The 18,223-nt window shown below is 46.1% G+C and overlaps 1 protein-coding gene across 6 annotated transcripts in view; it reads right to left on the bottom strand.

Moving 5' to 3' along the window:
* The window catches only part of PIK3AP1 (phosphoinositide-3-kinase adaptor protein 1), a 126,599-nt gene extending 118,873 nt beyond the window's left edge, over positions 1-7,726 (bottom strand). For 4 of the 6 annotated variants that reach the window (XR_004176932.1, XM_031652154.1, XM_031652155.1 and 1 more), the window contains exon 1: positions 7,511-7,726. Coding sequence is in view for 5 of the 6 variants with exons in the window: in XM_031652154.1 (XP_031508014.1) it covers positions 7,511-7,523 (13 nt within the window). In the remaining variant the exon portion in view is untranslated. The remainder of the gene's footprint in view (positions 1-7,510) is intronic. The other 2 variants (XM_031652153.1, XM_003904062.5) reach the window with 2 other exon arrangements.
* Positions 7,727-18,223: the final 10,497 nt, after the last annotated feature.

Here is an 18,223-nt window from a genome sequence, read left to right as displayed (position 1 = left end):
CTACATAACTATACAGTTGACACTGAGAAGCAGAGTTAAAGTATCAGAATATTTTTACCTTATTTCTGTCCTTCCTTCATATGTGGCTGGTTTATCTTAAGAGGCAAACGTTCTTCTAAGTGTGAAGTGTTACTGCAGATGTGTGTGCATGGGCACGAGCCATCAGGTAGGAAACATGCAAGACTTTACACTTCATTATAATATTAAGGATGCAATGCTAGTGATGCTGTGCAAGGAGCCTGGAGCATTTTGTAAAAATGCAAAAGTGAAAAAGGGTGGCCACCAGCTTCCTCCACATACATACGCGTATCAAGTCAACAATTTGTGCAATAGACAGAAGGAGAATAAAATCTCAGGAAGGGATGGTTGTGGTCCCATATACTAGTGATGAAGAAACCATAAGTAGTGTTTTCAATAGGGTTGGCAAGTGATGGCAAAATGAAGAAGAGAGAAGAAAAAAATTTCCTAAGCACAAGTAGAACCCTTAAGAAGGCAGCTTGGGGCCAGGCCCAGTGGCTCATGACTAATCCAGTCACTTTGGGAGGCCAGGGCGGTTAGGTTGCTTGAGCTCAGGAGTTTGAGACCAGCCTGGGCAACATGGTGAAACCCTGTCTCTACAAGAAATGCAAAAATTAGCCAGGCATGGTGGTGTGCTCCTATAGTCCCAGCTACTCAGGAGACTGAGGTAGGAGGATTGCTTGAGCCTCAGAGGCAGCTTGGGTTTGGGGTACTGACTGACTTAGTAGAAAAGCAACAACTTTACACTGTTCTAAAGACCACATGGCCATGAGTGATTACTCCAATTTTATGAGAAGAATTTAGTGACCCAAAAGTAAGTGAACATTTTTTAAATAACAAACTCTAGGGCCACTGAGGGAATGGGTAATCATTTCCCCCTGGATCCTGCCTCCCCAGTTAACAGCAGATCCTGCTCCTCTGTTAACAGCACATCATAATACTTGCTGTTTATTAAAGACTCCAAGTCAAGGGCTGGCCACGGTGGCTCACACCTGTAATCCCAGCACTTTGGGAGGCCGAGGCAGGCAGATCACCTGAGGTTGGGAGTTTGAGACCAGCCTGACCAATATGATGAAACCCCATCTCTACTGAAAATACAAAAATTAGCTAAGCATGGTGGCATGTGCCTGTAATTCCAGCTACTAGGGAAGCTGAGACAGAAGAATCGCTTGAACCCGGGAGGCGGAGGTTGCAGTGAGCCGAGATCGTGCCATTGCACTCCAGCCTGGGTAACAAGAGTGAAACTCCATCTCAAAAAAAAAAAAGACTCTAAGTCATCAAGAAAAGCTTAAATTGTGATTCAGCTCTGTTTCCTGAGCACTGACCATGTGTTAGTCACTCTGCTAAGCATCTCATGTACATTCTCTCATTTAATCCTCAGAACAATCCACAAAGTATATGTTATCAAAAAGCCCCATTTTACAGACACAGACATTAAAACTCGTTGAAGATTTGCTGCTACTGCTGCCCAAGCACACACAGTTAGTGCCAGAGCAGGGATCTGACTCCAAAGTCCATGCTCTTAATCTCTAACTGGCACCCAATTTAAAAAGTCAAGGAAATACAGAATATAGTTTAAGAAATACAGTTAATAAAACACATCTAGTGCCATGGGTTTCTCATACCATTCTCCAACAAAAGGATTCAGGATTCCTTAGAGAAATGATGGATTCTAAGAATGAGTCTAGGATTAAATATTTCCTGGGGCAGGAAATAGTCAATATGAGCCTGGAGCATCTTGTAGTGCCAGAAAGTAACAACTGCTCAAACAAAAATTCAATGACAGGCATACGTCAAAGGAACACATGAGTCAACTCAAAGCGCCCAGTGGCAAAAGCTGGAACCATTTGAGCAACAAAATAAATAAAATAATATTGAATTGTAACCCAAAGCATAAAAGAAATATACAGGAGTCCATACTGATACGAAATAAATAATTGAATAAATACATCGGGGAAAAAAGACAAATCTCCCATGCATAACAATTCTGAATAACTTATGTCGATAACTCCACCCTCAAGAAGGTAGAGTGTAACTCCTTACACCGAGAACTTATTGTGGGCTGTGTCGAGTGAGTTCTTTCCAAACAGCACAGTGTGGAAAAGGAGAAAAAAAAAAAAAGGAAATTTACAATAGAGAAACCCAGTGATCAAGGTCAGCATCGACAGTCACAGATCACGTTGAGAGTGTGTGCCCTGCATACCATGGGCTGAGACTCGCACTTCACCTCTGTGTTCCTCCTCCCCGAAAGCCAGCACCCCGGTCTAATTATGGGAAAAAATATCAGACAAATCCCGACTGAGGGCCATTCTACAAAATAACTGACCACTACTCCTCAAGACGGTCAAAGTCATCAAAAACAAGGAAAATCAGAGAAAATCACAGCCTTGAAAGGCCTAAGGAGACATGCCTACTAAATATAACATAGCACCTGAGATGGGCTCCTGGAACAGAAGAAGGACATTACATAAAAACTAAGGAAATCTGAGGAAAGTCTGAACTTTTAGTTATTAATAATTTATCAATATCAGTTAATTAATTGTCACAAATACCACACTAATGTAAGATGTCAATAATAGGTGAAACTGGATGTGGTCTATATGAGAAGTCTCTGTACTATCTCTGTAGTTTTTCTGGAAATCTAAAACTGTTCTATAATAAAATTTTATTTAAAAGTATAATTGAGGCCAGGCGCAATGGCTCACACTGTAATCCCAGCACTTTGGGAGGCTAAGGCAGGCGGATCACAAGGTCAGGAGATCGAGACCATCCTGGCTAACACGGTGAAACCCCGTCTCTACTAAAAATACAAAAAATTAGCCAGGTGTGGTGGCGGGCACCTGTAGTCCCAGCTACTCAGGAGGCTGAGGCAGGAGAATGGCATGAACCTGGGAGGCAGAGCTTGCAGTGAGCTGAGATCTCGCCACTGCACTCCAGCCTGGGCGACAGAGCAAGACTCCGTCTCAAAAAAATAAATAAATAAATAAATAAATAAGTATAATTAAAATAACACTTAAATCGCCTATATTTAAAAACAAACAAACAAGCATTACAGTTATTCGAAATGTCTCATTCCTGGCCAGGAACAGTGGCTCACATCTGTAATCCCAGCACTTTGGGAGGTCAATGCAGGTGGATCACTTGACATCAGGAGTTCGAGGCCAGTCTGGCCAACATTGTGAAACCCCATCTCTACAAAAAAAAATACAAGAATAAGCCAGGCCTGGTGGCACGCACCTGTAGTCCCAGCTACCCAGGAGGCTGAGGCATGAGAATTGTTTGAACCTGGGAAGTGGAGGTTGCAGTAAGCCCAGATCATACCACTGCGCTCCAGCCTGGATGACAGAGTGAGACACTGTCTCATTAAATAAACAAATAAATAAATAAATAAATAAATGCACAATGTCTCGTTCCTGGGGTTCTAGTGTTAAATTCAATTCCCTTTGAGTGAAAGTATTTGAGGAGAAATTTATTACTGCCTCAGACTAGTTAACATTACAACATATTTGGTCACTAACTTGTGGTGTGACTTAGACCAATTACTAAGTCTAGGCAAATTTGCCTTGATGTAAACGAAGACAATGAAATCTATCACCTTCCTGAATATTGCTGTGCTGGGAAACTGAAAGATGGGGAAGTTTTTAAAAAGTCCAAAGTGAAAGTTCCAGTCCCTTTCTGATGTGCTGGGTAACAATACAGGACTAAATGCTTTGTCAGCAACTCTGCCTTATACGGGGGAAACTCCTTTCTTCAGCAATAATCCTTTTCCTTTAACCGTAAGTCGTTTTTCCACTTGTCCCCAATCACATTTCTCTTTTTTTTTTTTCTGTTTGTTCATTTGTTAAGAGAAATGAAACACATGAGCCAACAAGGAGTCCACAAGTCTAGACAGAAATGAGGAAAGGTCTTTCTTTGTCCTTGTAAAACATAAAGAACAGGTTTGGCTATAGAAGGAGAAAGAAATGGATCACAGCAGAGGAAGGGGAGGCTGTAGCAGCAGGGCGTCCACAGGGTAAAAAGCTGGGGCAGAAAGAGGTGGCTTTGCAGGACTCAGAGCCCAATGGAGGGCCGAGCGTGGTGGCTCACAACTGTAATCCCAGCATTTTGGGAGGCCGAGGCGGGCAGATCACTTGAGGTCAGGAGTTCAAGACCAGCCTGGCCAACATGGTGAAACCCTGTCTCTACTAAAAATGCAAAACTTAGCCAGGCATGGTGGCAGGCACCTGTAATTCCAGCTACTCGGGAGGCTGAGGCACGAGAATCACTTGAACCTGGGAGGCAGAGTTTGCAGTGAGCCAAGGTCGTGTCACTGCACTCCAGCCTGGGTGACAGAGTGAGACTCTGTCTCAAAAAAAAAAAAAAAAAAAAAAAGAACTCACTGGAGAGAAGTGCAGACAGGAAGTACCAGAGAGCTTCTCAAACCACTCAGCCCAGACCACTTCTTCAGCCTGCAGGTGACTCTGGCACCCCATTCATCCATCCTGAAGCCCTGTGTTTGAATCTGAACACCGTATTTGAAGAGGGATGAGAGATAGGGAAGGTGACCAGGATAAGGAGAGATGTGGTCAATCATATCAGGAGCTTCCCACCCCACAAGGTGTTCAAATTCAGCTACTGGCAAGAGTACTGAGAGGCCTCAAGGATCACGTGGAAGTTAAGATCACAAAAGGGTTAAAAGTCCCTTCAAGCTCCATGGTCCTGTAAGTCCAGGAATAGTAGAAGGACCTAGACAGAAGAGGAGCCTTGGAGAGAGGGGGCAAGAGATGGTATGAGAACTGACACACAGAGGAGAGAGTCCTAGTCTTTCTTCACCCAGTCACAGACTTGGCCACTTGGGAAAGTCACCCATGGATCCTCTCTCTTTCCTCTCCCTCACGTGTAAATACACAAGATGCCATCAGGGGCCTAGAGAATCTTGTGGAATAAGCTGAGTCTATTTCATTTTATCTTCCTACCCAAGGTACTTTCAAAGACAGGGAGCCTAGATTCTCCTGGATTTCAACAAGCAAATACATCTTTCAGAAAATAATATAGACTAATGCTTCCCCTTCAGTGGAAGGGAATTTAAAAAGACCAGAGAATTAGGCCGTGAAAAGGAACGAAGTACTGATATAAGCTACAGTGGGATGAACTTTGAAAATATTATGCTGCGCAAAGGAAGCCAGTCACCAAAGACCACATACTATGTGATTCCATTCATATAAAAAGCCCAGAGTAGGGAAATCTATAGAGGCAAAGTAGATCTTAGGGCTGGGACAGGAGAGGAGAATAAAAGGGTGATAGCTAAAGCATACAAGGTTTCTTTTTGAGGTGATGAAAATGTCCTAAAATTGACTGTGGTAATGGCTACATATATCTGTAAAGATACTAAAAACCACTGAATTGTATGCTTTAAATGGATGAATTGTATGGCATGTGAATTATGTCACAATAAAGCTGCTTTTTAAAAAAAGAACATACAGAAGAGTGGGGATGACTCCAAAGCCCACAGCATCTTGGCGAGAGGCATTGCTCTCACCACTATGACCTTCCCCCATGGGTTCCTGTACTTCCAGACCTCAGGGAACCCGAGGGACTCCAGAGAGCCAACTATCAATTGCAGCACCTGGAGTGGTGTCTTGCCACAGAAGATGCAGACAGCAAGACAGTTTGACAGCTCTAACCATTACGGACACCTGAAGAAGCTGCTACAGAGCCCATAAATAGCCCCAGGTTTGCCCACCGGACTACGGTCCCCCTCTGAACTGGAGCTTGCCTTCCTAGCCCCTTCAGCTGTGCCCACTGGAGAGATGTACACAGGACGCTGGACAAGAGGAAAAGAGAGGCCATTTTCTCAGCCTCTTCCGCCCAAAGGCCCTCCCAGTTTGCGGTTTCCTGGACTCAGCAGCCCAGGGCCTGTCGCCGACCATGGAAGGAGGAGGTGGCTTCACTGGTTTATGCTCAGGCCTCATCTCCCTCTCCCCTACAGCCCACCTACTCCAGCCACGCTGGCCTGCTGCCTTTCCTTTAACACACCACATACACTCATTGCTTGGAGCACTCTTGCCCAAAGAGCCTCCTCCCTCTCCTCCTTCAAAGCTTGACTCAAATGTCCCTTTCTCCACCCTGGCCACCTCATTTGAAATTCTAACCCCAATCTCCCTCACCCTTCTTTATTGTTTTCCCATAGCACATGTCATACCAGAGACTTTCCTTATTAAGTGTATATTACCTGCTATTTCTAGGCCTCCTTATTCACAGTACAGCTTCTTTTGGCCTCCAGAGCCCAACTGGAGAACCAGGAGGCTGTGATGAACTACCTTCCCATCCCCTTTAGATAATGAGCCTGTAGTACCAAATCTAACAGAACCATCACACCCTGGCCTTTTCTACCCCTGCTTCCAAAGCACCGTTACCACATCCTCAGAGGATCTGGGGAGAGCTGGCTCTTCATTCCAGTGTTTGCTCGCCTCCTGTAAGAACAGTGCCTTCTCCTGGCCACCTAGTCTCTTTTTCAAGGGGCACCTGCAACCTGTTTTCACATGTTATCCCTACTAAAACATCATAAAGTGGGCTGGGAAAAGAAAAGTAAACCCATTTGTAAACACCGTAACTCTACCTCTTCTCATCTAGTAATTCCTTGTTTACTTATTGCTTTCCTCTACAGGACCATAAAGTCCTGGAGAGCAGAGACTAGGTGTGTCCTGCCCACCATGGAGAACATATTAGATGCACAGTATCCATTGGAGTGCAATAGTAAGGACTCATTAATTGTCTCTGTTATCATCATTATGTGGTTTTTCTGGATCTCCGTGAGTGAGCAACTTGCCAAGTGTGTACACCCATGAACCAGAAGGCAACCCAGGACCAGCCAGAAAAGACGCCTGGTACCCTTTGATGAGTGTGACCACCAACTCTCCCCATTCCCCAAAGTTCTGCAAAGGATGTAGGAAAAGTAAAGTTCAAGGAATAGTGTTACTAGATCCCTAGCAAAGTTCTAGAACCAAAACACAAAGCCTGGGAGGGGTGGAGGAACGGGGCTTGGGAAGCTGTCCCAAGGGCCCCCGGCTGATCTCTCCGCACCACCTAGGACTGCCTGAGCGCCCCCTGTGGGTCCACGGAGCCCAGGAGACGCGTTTGGCCGCGTAGACCGTCCACACTGCCCGCACTCTGCTTCTCTCAACTCGCCTCTGGCTTCAGAGTCGAGGGACAGGGGAAGAGACGCTCAGACACTCCGAGGGCCAGAGGTGGGGGAAGCGAAGGAGACTCTGAAGAAGTGGGAGGGAGTCGGGACAGGCAGGGGCTGAAGACAATCACGCAACAGGCTGGGGCGGGAAACATGGGAAAGTTAAAGTGGGAAGTTTGCGACAGGGAACAGAGAAAAGAGCAGAAAAAGGGCAAGATCCCCGCACTGAGGACGCAAACAGAAGCGAGCAGGGGAACGCGCCCCAAGGGGTGCGGGCGGCGAGAGAGGGCCCAAGGGCCTGGGAACCCGCGGCGCCTGCCTACCCACCTGAGATTGCCATGCCGCGAGGCGCCGCTCACATCCCTGGCTCGCTGCGTGCCCGGAGCCGGGGCCGGGACTGGCGGCGTCCTGGCTCGGGCTGGAGGGACGCCGGGCTCAGCGCAGGACGGGTCGCCGCTCTGGCGCTTCCTCCCGCCAGGCAGCCCGGCCTCGCCACGAGGGCGTGTCCACAGAGTCCGCCCCGCCTGCGGGACTTGGCCCGCGGCACCTGCACCCGTGGCCGTTGGGGAGGGGAAGTGAGAACCCCACGCCGGCCGCGGGTCAGCTCCCCCCACGGCCCCCTGCTCAGGGGCAGCGAGGAGGCGGGGGCTTCGCGCCACGTGCGCCCCACTCCTCGGGAAACCAGCCCTGATCTGCCACCAAAGGGCAGCCCGAGGTGGAGGGGCTGTGGGGGGGGGGAGCAGAGGGGGAGAGTGTGGGGCTGCCAGGCCTCTGGGAGACAGGGCGGGTGTGTGTGTGTGAGCACCAGCTGTCCAAGCCACCTCCGCATCCCCTGGGGCTTTGTCCCTAAGCCCCTGCTGCCCCAGCAGGAAAGAGGAGGGGCCAGGAAGGGGAACAGGAGGAGGGCTGGGCACCTGGCCCTGGGTGCTTAAACGTTGCCCTTGAGTGCCCTCCTGTGACCTTTCTGCAATTCCTTGGATCTGGTCTCCTGGTGGTACATGAACATTAATTATAATCTCACATGATAAATATCTAGTAGAGTTTCTTTGCCATTCATTTCCTGTGTTGCTCTCTGATGGGCGCTGCGTTCAGCACCTTACACATATTATCACATTGCATCCTCACAGCAAACTTCTGAGGTAGCACCTATCACTGTCTTTACATTAGAGACGAAGAAACAAGCCAAATACCTTGCTCAGGCTTCCACAGAGAATAAAAGCTCCCGGAGATTCAGTACCAAGCCAGTCTGCTTCCAGAGCTAGAGCTCTTGCTTAATCCTTACCTTCACCTGCCCTCTTCTTGGACTCCTCCCTTTGCCTGCTGCTGAAATTCACCTGAATAGCACATCCCCTTGGAGTTCTCAACAATTCAGGGGCCAGAGGACCGACCCAGAGAGCAGAGATGAGGGAAGGTTAGGGCTCAAGTCTAGGTGGAAATGAATGAAATGAATTTAAGAATGGGAATATCAGGATGAGGCCATGCATTCATTTTCTACTGTTGCCTTAATAAATTACTACAAATTTAGTGGCTTAAAACAACACCAACTTATTATTTTACAGTTCTGTAGCTCAGAAGTGTGACAGGAGTCTCCATGGGCTAAAGTCAAGGTGGTGGCTGGGCTGGGTTTCTTTCTGCCAAATAGAAGGGAATCCATTTCCTTGGCTCTTTCAGCTTCTAGAAGCCATCCACATTCCTTGGCTCATGGCCCCCATGTTCTATCTTCAAAGCCAGATGGCCCCGCTTCTGTCATCATATCCCTTGCTCTGACTCTCTTCTGTCTCCCTCTTCCAGTTTTAAGGACCCTAGTGATTGCATTGGACCCTCCTGGATAAGTCAGGAAAATCTCCTATCTGGAGAACCTTGCCTAAACAGTGGTCTTCCCGACTCCACCCTCTTCCTTCTCTCCCCAAAGCCTCTCTCACTCTTCACAAGTCTCTGGGCCTGGCCAGTTTGTGTTCTTTGTCAGAGACATTTTTACTGAGGGTGCATCTGTCTATTCAAGGTCAACACCCCTAATGTCCCCACTGTTCAAACACATGTTCCTCCCTTCCAGCTCCGGATGTTAGGGAGAGAGAGCCCTTTCCTTCCTCCTAACCAAGTGCGTCTGGACAACTTTTAACCTAAAGGATGTTTCTAACTTGTTGAACTATTAGAAGGCACCTGCTTGTTGCAGGTAAGGTTTTGGGTGCTAGGTCAGCTATCCAAACTCTGCTCCCACTCCTGGCTAGCACTGCCCACTGGAATTGGGGCAAGAAAAGGACTCAGAGGACAACAGTCCCTTGGTGAGAGGACATGACTAGTCCCTGACTCTGGCAATTTCACTCAACAAATTTCTTTGTGTAGCAGGTGGAGCCAGATTGGGGGAAGTAGTGTCTGTTTGGTTTTGCACCTCTGTGTGGCAGGTTTTGCAGAATGGGAGTGGCAGGAGGAGAGTAGCTGCCCCTCTGGAAGACCCTGCACCCGCACCGTGCACTGGCTCTCCTGAGCAGGCTCTGCACTCAGTCCCTGCAACGCTGGGTGGTAGGTGAATTGGCTTGAGGAATAATGGAGAACTCGAACTTGGTTGCTGCCCTACACTTCTGTTTGGCCTGGCAAAAGGGAAAGGCTGGAGAGGTAAACATGTGTCATCCTAAGCAGTGGGGGCCTGAGGGCAGGGCGGCAGAAATCCCTGCTTCTTACATCTTCAAGGTGTTATTTCATAGTCTCTCAGACCTGGGGATCAAAGCCTTTTCCCTGTAGCAAAACCTCCCTTACTAGGACAAAATGTGAAGGTGGAGGAATGTGTCACCATAGATGCTCAGGATCCACCTTAATGGATCATGAGGAAGTGGAGTACCTTCATGGAGGTACTTTCATGGAGTACCTTCCTGTGTGGAAGGTACTAAGAGTATACACATTTTACAGAAAAGAAGCTAAATAGGCTGGGTCCAGTGGCTCACGCGCGTAATCCCAGCACTTTAGGAGGCTGAGACAGGTGGATCACAAGGTCAGGAGTTCGAGACCAGCCTGGACAATATGGTGAAACCCCGTTTCTACTAAAAATACAAAATTTAGCTGGGTATGGTGGCGCACACCTGTAGTCCCAGCTGCTCAGGAGGCTGAGGCAGGAGAATAGCTTGAACCCAGGAGGCGGAGGTTGCAGTGAGTCAAGATTGTGCCACTGCACTGCACTGCAGCCTGGGCAACAGAGGAAGACTTTGTCTGAAGGAGAAGGAGGAGGAGGAGGAGGAGAAGGTGGAGGAGAAGAAGGAGAAGGAGGAGGAGGAGAAGGAGGAGGAGGAGGAGGAGGAGAAGGAGAAGGAGAAGGAGAAGAAGAAGAAGTTAAATAACTTTTGCCCAAGGGCACACAGCTAGTAATTTGCAGTGCTGAGTTTTGAAACCACGAACCCACACAGTCTGGCTTCGGAGCCCATGCTTCTGCCAGCAGTTTAGGTGGTAAATGCTTGAAGCAGACCCTGCTATGACCTAAGGGCCCCACAAGTCACCACTAGCCTTTGTTGGCATCACCTCACATTGCAGGCAGACAGCAGCTCTCTGTCATCTGTGAGTTCCCCTGCTCTGCCAGAATTGCCTTCCTCTCACAAAGGACAAACATCCGTAAAGAGCCCCACCTTGGAGCGCTCCCAGCATCCCCTACCTCCCTGACTACCTCCCTGTCAGTGTCCTATGAGACCATCAGTGTCTTGATGGCAGGGCTATGTCTCTTTCATCACTGCATCTCTGATGCCCAGCACACAGTGGGTGTTTAACTGCTTTGTTTTTAAATTATCAAGTCCTACCTGCTCATTTTACAGATGAAGATACTGACATACAGGTTGAATGACCTGCCCAAGCTCCCATAGCTTTCATTCAAAGGGCTCGTTCTTCGTTTTGTTCAGCAGAGCAAGAGGACTCAGGCATGTTCATATGGATAGGGTGGAGTGCGTGAAGACTGGACTCCATAGGGCTGGCAGGTGGCAATGGGACATTACAGGTGGGGACAGGGATAAGGAGTTCGAGGGCATCAGTGCCTCTTTTTGCCTTGTGAACTCCCTGGCTTTATAAAGACTCCTGCCCTTCCTAACTGCCTGAGACAGTTTCAACCCAGTTCCAACCCAGTAGGGCATCATATCAAAACTCGATGCAGGTAATTTGGGAACATTTGTAACTTTCAGGAACAAGTATCCTTGCAGATGAAACCTAGAAGCCTACCCCTCCTTCCCTACTCACCGAAATGGCCACTCCCCATGAAGGCCACACCACTGCCTGTGGGCCCCTCCTTGGGCCATTTTGAGTGGTGGCAGTGCCCATTTCCAGGCCCTGGACCTCAAATTCAGAGAAACAAAATGTTGGGTATCTGCTATGTGGCTCTGATAAGGTAATTCACCTGACTCATGGTCACTGGGTTAGTAAGTATCAAAGCTAGATTTTAAATTCAAATCCATTTATTATGCCAGAATTGCCTCTCTTGTAATGTGTTGTGATTAAGAAGCCATGACAGCTGTCTCATGGCCATTGTTCTTAAGGGCAGCTGAGGATGACATCTTGGAGCAGTTGTGCCACCTTGCTGATTCATATTGAGCACATGGTCACCTCAGAACGCCAGCTCTTTTTCATGTAACTTGTAGAAGCCATGCCTTTCCTTTTGCCACATCACAGTTGTACAGTTGTGTTTGCTTTGTTGGTGGGGGTGCTTGAGACCCAGCAGCAATAATTTAATGCTTAATTAAACATATGGGCCGGGCGCAGTGGCTCACGCCTGTAATCCCAGCACTCTGGGAGGCCGAGGTGGGTGGATCACCTGAGGTCAGGAGTTCAGCCTGGACCAACATGGTGAAACCCTGTCTCTACTAAAAATACAAAAAGTAGCTGGATGCAGTGTCGGTCGCCTGTAATCCCAGCTACTCGGGAGTCTGAAGCACAAGAATCGCTTGAACCCAAGAGGCAGAGGTTGCAGTGAGCCAAGATCGCACCACGGCACTCCAGCCTAGGTGACAGAGCAAGATTCCATCTAAAACAAACAAACAAACAACAACAACAACAACAACAAAACAATAACAAACATTGTATGTTGGGTTGGGTCCAGTGTTCCAGCCTGTCAAGATTGTTTCAACTCAGGATTCCATCACTGATGGCAGAATTTAACAACTGGTCTACCAAAAATAACCTTAGCAACAAGAAAAAGGGGTGTCACAGAGATTGCTCATCGCCCACCCAATATTCATTCTCCCCTGGTTTCTTAGGAACAGAATTCCAGTTTTATTTGGGGACCACAATGTGCTCCACTAAAAGACTCCATCCCTCAGCCTCTCTTGCAACTTAGAGGAGGCTAATAAGGTATGAATGAAAGGGGTGGCCCTGAAAATTCTTTATAAGAGGAAGCTGATAAGGTGTAAATGGCTGGGGTGTCCCCGAAAATTCTTTTTAAGAGACTTAACTCTGCTGACAGACACCCTTTTTGCTTGCCTCTTTTTGTTTTACTTCCTGCCTGTAATTGAATGGGATGGCTGGAGATCCAATAGCCCTCTTAGATCATGAGGTGGCCATGTGGATGGAACCCATATACTAAAGATGGTAGAGCAGAAAGCTGGGCAGAGTCTGATTCCCTGATGACCACGGAGCTCCCAAACAAGCTCCAGGTTTCACATCTCTGACATCCTTTACAGGAGAGGAAAAACAAATACATCTCCGTCTTGATGGAGCCATGATTATTTGGGTGTTCTGCTATGTGTAGCCAAACCTCATTCTTTACTGATAAGGGAATGGAAGCTAGCATTTATTGAGCACCAACTATGACCCATGAACTCTCTTATGCTCTCTCAGTTAATTCTCACAATAATTCTGCGTCACAGGTATTCACTTCACAGATGAAGAAACTGAGAGTAAGTGAGATTAGATAATGTTTCCTGGGTCATTCAGCAGGCAGCAGACCTGGAGTTCAAACTCAGATCAGAGCCGGGAATGGTGGCTCATGCCTGTAATCCCAGCACTTTGGGAGGCTGAGGCGGGCAGATCACCTGAGGTCAGGAGTTCAAGACCAGCCTGGCCAACATGGAGAAACCCCGTCTCTCCTACAAAAATTAGCTGGGCACGGTGGCGCGTGCCTGTAATCCCAGTCACTCAGGAGGCTGAGGCAGGAGAATTGCTTGATCCTGTGAGGAGGAGGTAGCAGTGAGCAGAGATGGCTCACGCCACTGCACTCCAGCCTGGGTGACAGAGCGAGACTGTCTCAAAAACAACAACAACGACGACAACAACAAACCCAGATCAGTCTGAGCCCAGAGTCCATGATCTTCCCATAGTACAATGACAGTACAATGACATATTGAATGGCTTCCAGAGAGTTCATTTGAAAGTACTCCCTAAGGACATGTGGTGCTCTCAAGTCAGGGCCACCGTGAATCCCAGGCACTTCAAGTCCCGTGCAGATGGTGGCTTCATTCATGCATGAATGCATATCTTGCACATTTTCTACTTCTGCTTTTTGAGGTGCTGAAGCAGAAAGTCTAGGCAGCTGTGAAAAAAATGTTAGGACTTGGCTTCATAGACTCCAGAGTGTTAGAGCTGGAAAACACTCTAATAGGTCATTATTGGACACATGTGGAAACTAAGGCCAAGAGAGGCACAGTGACCTTTCTAACACCGTACTTTGAGTTGGAGGTTGAATCAGGACTAGAACCCTGGTCACTATTCCTAATCTGGTGCCTTTTTGCTATATCCAACCACCTACTTTCTCCCTACCAGTACATTCCAAAAGCAACTGTAGAAATTCTTTTCTTGATCTGATGCTTTAACTTTGTAGTTCTTCTCTGTAAATCTATCACTAGCACCTAGAGGGCTAATCAAATCTTGAACCTCTTACATACACCTCGCTTGGTCATAATATATCGTTTTTCTGATATATTGCCAACTTGCTAATATTTTGGTAAAAATTTTTGCAACTGTGTTCATGGGAGATATTGGTCTGTAATTTTCTTCTTTGTAATGGCTTTTGTCAGTTTTTGGTATCAGGGTTAATCTGGCCTCATAAAAGGAGTGTGGAAGTGTTCCTTCTCTATTTTCTGGTAGACAAAGACCAGTGTTTCCTTAATGCTTAATAGAATTAGCCAATAAAACTCTCTAGGTTTAAATTTTTCTTTGTGAGATTTTGCTAGAAATTTCAGTGTCCTCAATAGATATTCAGATTTTACATTTCATCTTGTGCCAGTATTAGTAAGTTGTCTTTTTCAAGAAATTTGTCCATTTTATCTGTTTTTTTAGATGTATTGACATAAAGTTATTTATAATGTTTTCTTATTATCTTCTTAATGTCTGCAGGATTTGTAATGATAGCTCCTCTTTCATTGCTTTTTAAATTTTTTAATTCTTATGAGTACATAGTAAGCGTATATATTTATGGGGTACATGAAATATTTCCTCTTTCATTTCTGATATTGGTAATTAGTGTTTTCTCTTTCTCGTGTGTGTGTATGTGTGTCTGTACCTCTGTGTGTCTGTCTCTATCAATCTAGACAGATGTTTATTAATTTTCTCGAGCTTTCCAAAGAACTAGTTTTTGGTTTTGTTAATTTTTCTATTGTTTGTTTTCTACTTCATTGGTTTCTGTTCTCGTCTTTGTTATTTCCTTCCTTTTATTTACTTTAGTAAGTTTAAGGTTCACTTTGCTCTTATATAACAATGGTTGAACCTTTGGCCACCAATTTTATTCCTTCCATCTTTGCTAATGTAAGCATTTAAAGTTATAAATTTCCCCAATTCAATAGTTTTGCTGTATCTCCCAAATTTTTATATATTGTATTTTCATTGTAGCTCAGTTCAACATATTTTCATGTCCCCTGTGATTTCTTCTTGGAGTCATAGGTTATTTAAAAGTGAGTTAAGCTGAGCACAGTGGCCTGTAATCCCAGGATTTGGGGAAGCCAAAGCGGGAGGATCACTTGAGCTTAGGAGTTCGAGACCAGCCTGGGCAAAAAAGGGAGATCTTGTCTCTACAAAAAATTAAAAAATTAAAAAAAAAATTAGCTGGGTGTGGTGGTGTGTGCCTGTAGTCCCAGGTACTTGAGAGGCTGAGGTGGGAGAATTGCTTGAGCCTAGGAAGTCAAGGCTGCCGTGAGCCAAGATTGTGCCACCATACTCCAGCATGGGTGACAGAGTGAGACCCTGTCTCATAAAAATAAAACAAAATAGGCCGGGCGCGGTGGCTCAAGCCTGTAATCCCAGCACTTTGGGAGGTCGAGACGGGTGGATCACGAGGTCAGGAGATCGAGACCATGCTGGCTAACACGGTGAAACCCCGTTTCTACTAAAAAATACAAAAAATTAGCCGGGCGAGGTGGCGGACGCCTGTAGTCCCAGTTACTCGGGAGGCTGAGGCAGGAGAATGGCGTGAACCCAGGAGGCGGAGCTTGCAGTGAGCTGAGATCCGGCCACTGCACTCCAGCCTGGGCGACAGAGTGAGACTCCGTCTCAAAAAAATAAAATAAAATAAAATAAAATAAAATAAAATAAAACAAAATAAAAAGTGAGTTAATATTTACATATTTAGGCTTTTAAAAGTATATATTATTGTTACTGAGTTCTAATTTAATTATGGTCAGAAAGCAGACTGTATGAACCTTTTAAATTTATTGATTTTTTTGTTCAAATCTTTGTTAAAAATATAAAAGTAAAAATAAGATTTAAAAACATGTGGCGGGGTGCTGTGGCTCACGCCTGTAATCCCAGCACTTTGGAAGGCCGAGGCGGGCTGATCACGAGGTCAGGAGATTGAGACCATCCTGGCGAATACGGTGAAACTCCGTCTCTACTAAAAATACAAAAAAATTAGCCGCCCGTTGTGGTGGGCGCCCGTAGTCCCAGCTACTCCGGAGGCTGAGGCAGGAGAATCGCTTGGAACCCGGGAGGGGGAGCTTGCCATGAGCTGAGATCGCGCCACTGCGCTCCAGTCTGGGCGACAGAGCGAGACTCCATCTCAAAAAAAAAAAAAAAAAAAAAAAACCCAAGATTTAAAAACATGTATTGATGCTTGTTTGATGGCCCAGCTTGTGATCGATCTTGGCGAATGAACATTTGAAAAGAATATGTGTTCTGCAGTTGCTGGGTACAATGTCAATTAAATCAAGATGGCCTGGTAATACTGGATTGTACTCGACATTGTACGCGACACTTGTAGAGAATGTGGATTCCATTATGCCTCTGAAAAGTTTTATTTTTAAGCAGGCAGTTATTTTGGCTCAATTGAAACTGCAAACTCTGTCTTCTTTACTGTGGTGGGCAGCAGCAGAACTCGCTGCCCAGTTTCTTCAGCCTGTAATGGGTTGCTCAGAGCCTGCCCCACAGAAGTCGGCCAGAGGTTTGGGCAGAGTTCATGCACAGGGTCTGGAGCTCTCCTCTATTGCTCACTCCTTTCTGAGATAACACCCTCCTTTGCAGCTGCTGTGTCCTTTGGTTCTCCAACGCAGTTACACAGTATAGGATCTATCTGAATTTCAGTTGCAACCCAGGGCATGGAATGGGGCCTGCCCTCTGGCGAAAAGCTGTAAACTGAGAACTCCAGTGCTGTTCCTTTCTTGTAAGCATTGGCTCTTCTCCAGTGTTTGTCTACTTTTTTCTTGTTCTTCATTGCCTTTAGATTCTTGTTTGTGTTTGTTTTGTCCAGTGAATAGTGCTGCCTCTGGAATGACTGGTCCAAGAAACAACTCATGAATTGTTGGGAGCATCTTGAGCCCAAAAAAGAGGTGGACTCGCTGAGCAATGCCTGAGGTGCCACTCTGTAAGGAATGCTAAAACATCTTAGGAATAAATCAGATATACGGTGCCAATTAACTCAAGTTTTTTTGCTTCTTTTTTTTTTTTTTTTTTTTTTTTTTGAGACAAGGTCTTGCTCTGTCACCCAGGCTGGAGTGCAATGGCGCAATCTTGGCTCAATGCAACCTCTACCTCCTGAGTTCAAGGGATTCTCATGCCTCAGCCACTCGAGTAGTTGGGATTACAGTCAAGCACCACCATGCCCGGCTAATTTTTGTATTTTTAGTAGAGATGGGGTTTCATCATATTGTTCAGGCTGGTCTCAAACTCCTGACCTCAAGTATCTGCCCATTTCAGCCTCCCAAAATGCTGGGATTATAGGGGTGAGTCACTACATCTGGCCTAACTTAAGTTTCTATGTGTGACTCCATATCTAATAGATGAGATGGAAATTGTTTCCTGATTAAGTAAACAGAGTACTCAAGTGGACGCTTAAGAACAAAGAAAGTCCCCCATTAACCCGGACACACTTCTAGGTCCATACACATATATCTAACTCATTATTTTTAAAAGTTGTGTAATACTCCATAGTATAGGTATATCATTATATGTCAATTCTCTACTCAGGGAAGTTCAGTTATTGTCCTTCAGGTTAAGTACATCTTTTTGCCCCTACAAAAGCCGTACTACAGAAAATCTCCTTGAACATATTTCTTCATGTGCTGGTGCTATTCTTTTTGTAGGATAGATTACAAAAAGTATTGTCAGAGGTGTATGAACCACAGCAACCCCGTCTTGAATAGGGGCTGAGTAAAACACAGCTGAGACCTACTGGGCTGCATTGCCAGACGGCTAAGGCATTCTCACTTACAGGAGGAGAAAGGAGGTCAGCACAAGATACAGGTCATAAAGACCTTGCTGATAAAACAGGCTGCAGTAAAGAAGATGGCCAAAACCCATCAAAACCAAGATGGCAACAAGAGTGCCCTCCGGTCGTCCTCACTGCTACACTCCCACCAGCACCATGACAACTTAAAAATGCATGGCAACCTCAGGAAATTACCCTAGCTGGTCTAAAAAGGGGAGACTTGAGTAATCCACCCCTTGTTTAGCAGATCATCAAGAAATAACCATAACAATGGGCAACCAGCAGCCCTCGGGGCTGCTCTGCCTATGGATTAGCTATTTTTATTCCTATACTTTCCTAATAAACTTGCTTTCAGTTTACTCTATGGACTGGCCCTGAATTCTTTCTTCCTGAGATCCAAGAACCCTCTCTGGGGGTCTGGATCGGGACCCCTTTCCTGTAACAGT

This window comes from Papio anubis, chromosome 11 (assembly GCF_008728515.1).
Source record: "Papio anubis isolate 15944 chromosome 11, Panubis1.0, whole genome shotgun sequence".
NCBI classification, from domain to species: domain Eukaryota; kingdom Metazoa; phylum Chordata; class Mammalia; order Primates; family Cercopithecidae; genus Papio; species Papio anubis.
Note: the sequence above shows the minus strand (reverse complement) of the source record. Positions and strands in the feature narration are given on the sequence as shown.